This window comes from Quercus lobata, chromosome 6, assembly GCF_001633185.2.
Source record: "Quercus lobata isolate SW786 chromosome 6, ValleyOak3.0 Primary Assembly, whole genome shotgun sequence".
Lineage (NCBI taxonomy): Eukaryota > Viridiplantae > Streptophyta > Magnoliopsida > Fagales > Fagaceae > Quercus > Quercus lobata.
The window spans coordinates 24,909,669-24,918,524 of NC_044909.1; the positions used below are offsets into that span (position 1 = coordinate 24,909,669).

Below are 8,856 nucleotides of genomic sequence, written 5' to 3' on the forward strand. Positions count from 1 at the left end.
GTAAAGAAGCCCCTTGGTCGTCACAATTCAAGATTGAGATAAAGAAACCTCTCAATTGCCCCAGGTTCCAAGGTAAAGAAGCCCCTTGGTTACCTTCCATTCAGATCAAGGTAGAGAAGCCCCTTGGTCATCACAATTCAAGATTGAGATAGAGAAGCCTCTCAATTGCCCCAGGTTCTGAGGTAAAGAAGCCCCTTGGTCGTCACAATTTAAGATTGAGATAGAGAAGCCTCTCAATCGCCCCAGGTTCCAAGGTAAAGAATCCCCTTGGTTACGTTCCATTTGGATCAAGGTAGAGAAGCCCCTTGGTCATCACAATTCAAGATTGAGATAGAGAAGCCTTTCAATCACCCTAAGTTCCAAGATAGAGAAGCCTCTTGGATACCTTCCATTCAGATCGAGGTAGAGAAGCCCCTAGGTCGCCCCTACATACGGATTAAGATAGAGAAGCCTTTCAATCCACCACAGTCACAAACTGAGATAGAGAAGCCTCTCAGTCACCCAAGATTTCAAGAATCATTTCAAAATTTATTAGTTATCAAGTAGGTCAAATATCCACAATTTTCATTTTTCAAAACAGAAAAACTCTAATTCTATGTTCCAAGGTTTTAGGTTCTAGGACTAGGTAATCTTTGAAAAGTCATCCTTGATTAAATCATGGCTGCTAAAATTAGTGTCTTTGTTTTACATTGACATTCACTTTGCAAGCTCTGTCAATGAGGTGCATTCTGTAGACACTCAATTTTGCACCCATAATTTAATCTAGGAAGATGACTAGAGTGGCCATTCATATACCCAAAATTTAGAGTTGCATTACATGCATTAATTCATTCATTGCATATCACAAAAATGATCTTGAAGTTCTAATGATTGCAATGGTATGTTTGATTTCCAAACCGAACCGTTGGATTGAAAGATATCACATGATCAAGTTTGCACGGTCTGCATGCATTTTATTTGGGTGGAGCCGATCACACATTATTAATTTAAATTAATTCTGATTGGTTAGACAATTAAAATTAATTAAATAATTTTGTGATTGGTTGTTGGGTAGTATCAAAAATAGGCCTGCTTGCATGGGAATAAAATGGGTAATTAGATAACAAAGAAATTGTGGATAATCAAGTATTTTTGGAATATTCATCTACAAGATAATTATCACTTTAAAGACCTAAATATAAAGAAAAAGGGATTAATTTTTAGAATACGGATTAAAAACGCGTCTATGTGCTATTTCCGACTCAAAAATCCTCAAAAAAGGAGACTGAATTGGACCAAAACTCAAACGCGGGTTCAGCACCCAAGAGGGCCTGTCAGCACTCTTAGAGTGCCAATCGGCACATGGCAAGTGTCGATCGGCACTTCCCAAGTGTCGATTGGCCCAAATTTTCGGCCCGGCCCGGGTACTTTCTGATTGAGATAAAGCCTATCTTTTTCGACTTTTTAGAGATAAGGACACGTTCCAATTCCTATCTGATCTCATTTAACATCCCAACCTCTATAAATAGCGGAAACAAATCAGAATTAGGGGCTCTTTTCTTCTAACTTTTCAATTCCCCTTACGTTAAAGACATTCTGGAGGCTTTTGCTTTAGGAACTTCTTTTTTGTAAGTAAGGTATTTTAGACCTCAAAGAGGTGAATAAACTTCTTTGATTTATAAAATATTCATTCATTAGAAGAGCACACTCATGCAAGAGATATTTTATTCTTCTTCTTTCTTTTCTTTTTCCATTAATTATTTTGTTTTTGTTTGAAGCATGAATATGTTTAGTATGGTTCATTATGTCTTGTTCTTAATATACAATTGCCATGCTTAGATACCTTAGATGATTGTTTATTTCAATTCTTTCTTTTTGACTCCAAAATCTGCAATGATTAACAAAAAAATTTATGAAGATTCAAAACTGATCTACATTTTCAAATCTTATTTTTTTCTAAAATTGATCTGTATTTTCAGATATGATTTTTTTAAAACCCAAAACTGATCTGTATTTTAATTAAATACAGATCTGATTTTTTTTTTCTAAACCCAAAACTAATCTGTATTTTCATTAAATACAGATCTGATTTTTTTTTAAAAAGTTTTCTTCGTTATAAAAGTGCAGATTTTGAAATTCAAAAGAAAGCATTAAGATTTTAGGTTGAATTTTTTTTTTGTGACGCATGCATAATAAATTTGTCTCATGAATGTGAATCTTCCTCCAAAATTCCTTTTTATTTGTTTCCAACAATAGATCTAGTTTTTCATAAACCAAAAATCCTTTTTTTCTTTTTCTTTTTTACTTTATACAAAACAGATCCGATTTTTCTTGATAAAATCTTGCCTTTTACACCTTACAAAAGCAAATCTAATTTTTATTTTCATTTATTTATTTTTTTTTTACAAACCAAGTCTTATTTATTTTAATTCACAAAACAAATCTTATTTTTCTTAATAAAATCTTGCTTTTTACACTTTACAAAAACATATCTGATTTTTCTTACTAACCAAATCTTATTTATTTTAATTCATAAAACAGATTTGATTTTTCTTTTAAAAGAGGACATCATTCATAAGGCAAATTTGTTTGAATTATTTTTTGTCAAGTGTTTGTTTTGTGTGTTCAACATATCATTCAACATCATGTAAAAAAGGGTATATTGGTCATTAGAGTCTAGAAGACCAGACTCTGTCTAGGCAGAATGGGTGCCTAACACCTTCCCATTCCATAACCTAGCCCTCGAGCTTAGGATTTTTGGATAGGTAGATTATTGTTTTGTCTTTTAATTTTGTTAGATTGTAACTAGAACCAAAGTTTTGTATTCTTTTGCATAGATTGTAACTAGGTCCCAAGGCCTTGTAAGGTTAATTTACCAAAGTTGTACTTTTCTTTATTCAATCAATGACAATGATGTATTTTGAATATGTAGTTTGTATTTATATTTTTTCTTATTTTTTTGTATAAAAAATAAGTGGCAACTCCACACCACTTACCCAAAAAGAGAGATGCCCTTAAAAGCACCCCAAATCTCTTTTTTGAGAGCACCCAATTTTCCGGTCTCTCACACAAGCCATAATGCATTCCTCCTAAAACGTGGAGAGAATTCTCCATAGTCCGCTCCACGTTCCCCATTTCATCCATTAACCACCCATATCACCCATGATTTTGGTGGATTTGAACAAGTAGATCCACTTCTAACTCTCTAAAAAAGGATCAAGCTCTATTCACCCAGGGTAAGTCTCACCATTCATTATTTTCCCTTGCGTTCTAGAGAGAAAACTGACTTAACCATCAGAGGGTCCTTGGCCAGGTAACATAGATCACCCTTGACAGTTTTTTTCTTTTCTTTTTAAGACCAAAAATCCATCACCATAGTCTGAAGCATTCCAGCCTACTAATTTTTGTGCATCATCAGTGTTAATATGGAGTGATAGAATTTTGTATAAATAGAGAGAGACTTGTATCAACAAGAATACACTCAGTAAGTTATTTGTTCTTATAACTCTCTCTCTCTCTCTCTCTCTCTCTCTCTCTCTCTCTCTCTCTCTAAAGGTTCTTATATATTTAACAAAACCTTATCACTCAAATGCCCCAATTTTCAACTTAAAAGTGGTTTTTATTAGTAAGGAAATGCTTAGTGCTAGGGATGATGAAGCTGCTATGAAGATTGGCGTGCGAGCAATAAACAAGGTTGGCGAGGGTGAGGTTCAATGTCACAGTAGTGTTCTTCACAATCTTGTTTTACAATGATTAGGACAACATGAGCCTCATTTTGTTTGAGTCAAGATCCTTGGAGTGCGGTTTAAATCAAATCAAAATCCGTGGAGTTAACAAAGACGACCCAAGTTGTCGATGGATCTAGATATGATGTGGGCAAAATGAAGGGAGGGGTTTGGTCAAATGAGGTTTGGTGGGTTAGGAAGAGCTATATAAGTCTTGGTGAATTAGGAGATGGAAGGGGAAAAGTAGGAGGAGAATTGCCAAGATAATGATCTACTTCTTCATATTCATCGTACAATGCATGTAGTTATTGATCAACAGAAAAATCATGGTATACACTTTCATATACTAGCTAAAGCATTATGTCTATTTGGTGGAGATCATATTCATTCTAATATCATAGTAGGTAAACTTGAAGGTGAAAGATAAACCACTTTAGGCTTTGTTGATTCACTACGTGATGATTATATTGAAAAAGATTGAAACTGATGTATTTATTTCACCCAAGATTGGGTCAGTGAGCCAATTTTCCAAACTTGGAATGCTAGGGTACCTAAAGAACGAAATATTTACAAAGTGCATTGATATGATACCGGCCAAAGATCCTCCAAAGGTTAAGCCTGTAATTCAATGATTTCCAATAACTTCAAAAATATGAGAGCTAGAAATTATATGTGCCTTAGAGAGGAGGAGCCTTAGTGCTTATATATGGTATAGAGTTGACCAAGTTCCCATGGATTTAGGAACTTCCCTTAGTGAAATTAATATCTCAAGATATTCGGGTTGACCTCTCATACTTGGTAGATATGAATATCTAGAATGATCTTTGGGTGTAGTGTGCAAGTTCTTTTCATATGGAAATAAAGGAGTGGGGGATACGCAAAGGCTGGAGGACTAAGTGCAAGGGATCGTTCATCAGGACCTATCCATTTGTCATAATGGTGTGTATTAGACGAGTAGTTGTTGAACGGATTGCATCGCAGGGTAATAAACATGGGTACCTAGCAACTCTCTTGTACATGACAATCCCTCAGAAACATGACAAATCTCATCTGTTAGATATATTTTGCTTTGGTGAAAATATTCCCTATCAAAGTAGATAAAAAAATTTATTTATTTATTTATTTATTTATTTATTTTGCTTGTCATGTTTGTTTTGTGAGAAATTATGGAAAAACATTAGAAAATTTTAGGAGGTTGTCTGATTCAAATTTGGGGGGAAAATATTCTTTTTTTTTCCCATTTTCTTGAATACTCTTGTTAAATTTTCTCACAATCCAAACAACAGCCTAAGTTTGTCTAATTGATATGTATGAGGGTAATTTTGTCTTTTAATTTTTAGTGGTAGATATCAGCTGGTTTAGTGGGGCCAGAGTTCACGTGTCCTATACGCACACTACTTTTCCGTCAAACTTTAAATATAGGATATGACTTAAGAGCTAAATTGTAGCTCAATTATTAACTTTGGGGATCAATTGTGTGTTACAAAAGTTTGAAGAGACATTTTAATCGAGATATATGATTAGGATGAAAAATAAAATGTAATTTGCCTCAAAATTTATAGTATCTTGACATTGTTCTTTCAAATATCCCAATTGATTGGCCCTCACAAACCAATGTGCTCAACATCCTTTAACAGCCAACAGGCGGAATGCCTGTTTTACAGACAAGGGCCCATTAGGCCTCCTTCCACATTCCAGAAAGAATGTCAATCAAAGTCCAAACCTCTAAACTTTTCCTTACCTGAACAAAATAGTAGTGCTAAAAACTACCTACATGCTAACAGGAAGAAAAAAATTACAAAAGAAAAAGGAAAATACCTGCATAAAGAACATGTTTCAAAGCAAAAATCATCATGGACAAAGATTGCATAGATCCATAGTATGAAAGTATGAGACTTCCTACTGAAAGAAAAATGGCTGTGCTATTCAAATTAAGCAAAAACATAATACCCACATGAAGATGAGTTCAATCCAGAAATTGGTACCATTTGTATAATAAGATGACGGTCATAAATGATCTGAAACTGAAAGAGCATCCCAGATCATGTCCATGTCCAAGGAGGGCATTCTACTTAACTGAACAGCATCCACATCTGATAAAACCTCCTGAGTTTTCTTGTTCTCAATCAGTACCCCTGATCCAACTTTGCTCTCCAACTCAAACTGCCACTCTTTTCTCGATGTATTTTGGCTCAAACCTTGGATTTTTATGTTCTCAGATAAAAGGTTCTTAGGTGGTATTTTTGGTAGTGGCTCAGTGGGCTTCTTATGAGCAGAATTAATGCCTTGTGATGATATTGCCTGTAGCTTTGCTTCCAGAAGTGCTGCTGTGGTTCCATTCAAAGAATTGGCCTTAATTGCATGCTTTTGATCTGGGAAATTCAACTGTGCATATTCCCCACGTAGCATATAAGCTGCTGTGTCGTATGCCATAGCAGCCTCTTCAGCTGTGTCAAAAGTACCCAACCAAACCCGAGTCCTATTTCTTGGTAACCTTATTTCAGCCACCCATTTCCCCCAGTGCCTTTGCCTCACCCCCCTGTATAGCTTTCCCTGTGATGAAAAATTAGTAGTCTTGTGCACAACCTGATTATTCTGCATTCTTCGTCCGGTGGACGTGTACTTCATTGGCTGTGTCTTCGTGGTGCTGAGCCAGTAGTCATTAAAACCTTTGGAGGACTTAACTTGGCCTAGTTGAGACATGGAAAATGAAGGGTGTGGAGATGATAACATAGATTCACATTTTGGATTCTTGCTAGGTGAGTCAACAATGGGTGAAGATGAATCTAACATGGTATGTTCTGTCAGAAACAAAGTTAAATTTGGGAATTTGGATGTGGTTGATAATGAAGATGGAGAAGAGAGTGTAGAAGCTTGAGCTTGACTTGGTTTTGGAAACGTGTCCAAAAAATTTACTGGAATGAAGCTTTCTTTGGCACCTGCTGCTGAAAGAAAAGGACTTGTATGGTGTTTATGAAAAACATCCTGTTTAGTGAAACCAGGAATGCTATTAGGCAAATTGATATCAGAAGCCTCCTCTGTGGAAGAACTAGAATCCCAACATGAAAACCGCCAATCAGGGGATGATGCTGCTAATGATGATTTCATGCCACCATGGTGGTAACAAACACTTTGTGTTAGAGCACGCCACATAATTGGATCACCAAAAATATTTGATCCAGACGCCATATAAGATGGCAACTCTTGTAGCATGAAGGTTTCCATCTTAGGAAACTGATCTTCCATGCAAAGCCCTCTTGGTGGATAAAGAAAATACAGAGAAAGAGATAGAAATGATAGAGAGCGAAGGAACTATGCTACATATATATTGATTATCCTAAAGCACACCTCATGAAGGACAGGAATCTGCTATAAGTCTTAATAGAAAATAAAAGGAACCACTAGCTTTACGTTGATAAAGTGAAGTTATCCTCTGAGTCAGATCTGCTTGCCCAAGACAATAAGCTCGTACGTTCGTGCTTGCCATTCTTGATGTTTTGTAGCCAATTAACCAATGAGAAACTTACAACTCAGGCCTTCTTGCTTACCTGTCATGTAGGGTTTATGAGATGGATCAATATTCCTCCATGACAGTGACCACAACTTTAATTTGATGGCATTATTTGAATTGTGTAGGATAGTTTATTAATGATCATGTGATTTTCCAAAACACCCACATGTTATATTCTTCCTTCTTTTTACTTTTCATATTGAATTTGATAATAAGATTTTTAATTTTAGTGCAAGAAACTCTTGTCATCTCTAAACGTCAATGTCATACTTGAGGAAAATAATTGCAGACAGAAAAAATTAGAAACAAAAATTTTGCAATATTGACCAACTGATGTTGAGAGCCTCATGATTGGCCCTGAATTGCAGGTTCTTTATTAATTAGGTGGAAATTATTAGTGATTTTAGAAGAGCTTCATTATTAATATTATCATCCACGTTATTATTAGCTTTGAACAGGCCTTAATTCAAGTATTAATAAATTATTATGTTCTTTTATGTATGAGAAAATCATGGCTGTCTTTTCTGGATCTAGTATTAAACAAATGGCAAAGGCTATTGTGATGCTCCAATTTAATTGATTGTATGATGTGTGTGGTATGTGATGAGTTTCACATCGGGTATTTATTGGGTTGAACTAAGCTTTATTAACAACTGCAAAGAGCCTCAATTGTGACTAGTCCTTTTAAGGTATAGCACAGATGTGGCTAGCGCTTTTCCTTGGGTCGTTATATATGGTATCAGAGCCGGCCCGGTAATCCCGTGTGGGCTCAGACACACTACCCCATAAAGTGGGCCCTAACGAGGATATTAGGGATTTAAGTGGGGGAGATTGTGATGCCCCAATTTGATTGATTGTGTGATGTGTGTAGGTGTGTGATGAGTCTCACATCGGGTATATAGTAGGTTAAACTGGGTTTTATTAACAACTATAAGGAGCCTCAATTATGACTAGTCCTTTTGAGGTATAGCGCAGATATGGCTGTTCAACCCAATACTCGATGTGGCTAGTCATAATTGAGGCTCCTTATAGTTGTTAATAAAACCCAGTTTAACCTAGTAAATACTCGATGTGAGACTCATCACACACCCACACACATCACACAATCAATCAAATTGGGGCATCACAATCTCCCCCACTTAAATCCCTAACGTCCTGTTAGGGCCCACTTTGTGGGGTAGTGTCTCTGAGCCCACACGAGATTACCGGACCGGCTCTGATACCATATATAACGACCCAAGGAAAAGCGCTAGCCACATCTGCGCTATACCTTAAAAGGATTAATCACAATTGAGGCTCCTTGCAGTTGTTAATAAAGCCCAGTTCAACCCAGTAAATACCCGATGTGAAACTCATCATACACCCCACACACATCACACAATCAATCAAATTGGGGTATCACAATCTCCCCCACTTAAATCCCTAACGTCCTCGTTAGGGCCCACTTTGTGGGGTAGTGTCTCTGAGCCCACACGGGATTACCGGGCCGACTCTGATACCATATGTAACAACCCAAGAAAAAGCGCTAGCCACATCTATGCTATACCTCAAAAAAATTAGTCACAATTGAAACTCCTTGCAGTTGTTAATAAAGCACAGTTCAACCTAGTAAATACCCAATGTGGGACTCATCACACACCC

General features: G+C 36.4%; 1 protein-coding gene across 1 annotated transcript; it reads right to left on the reverse strand.

Annotated features, from left to right (window-relative positions):
- Positions 1–5,562: 5,562 nt before the first annotated feature.
- On the reverse strand, positions 5,563–7,021 carry LOC115950826 (ethylene-responsive transcription factor ERF062). The gene has a single exon (XM_031068080.1). It carries the CDS (start codon positions 6,948–6,950, stop codon positions 5,712–5,714), a length of 1,239 nt encoding a protein of 412 aa, XP_030923940.1. The 5' UTR covers positions 6,951–7,021; the 3' UTR covers positions 5,563–5,711.
- Between the last annotated feature and the right edge of the window lie 1,835 nt (positions 7,022–8,856).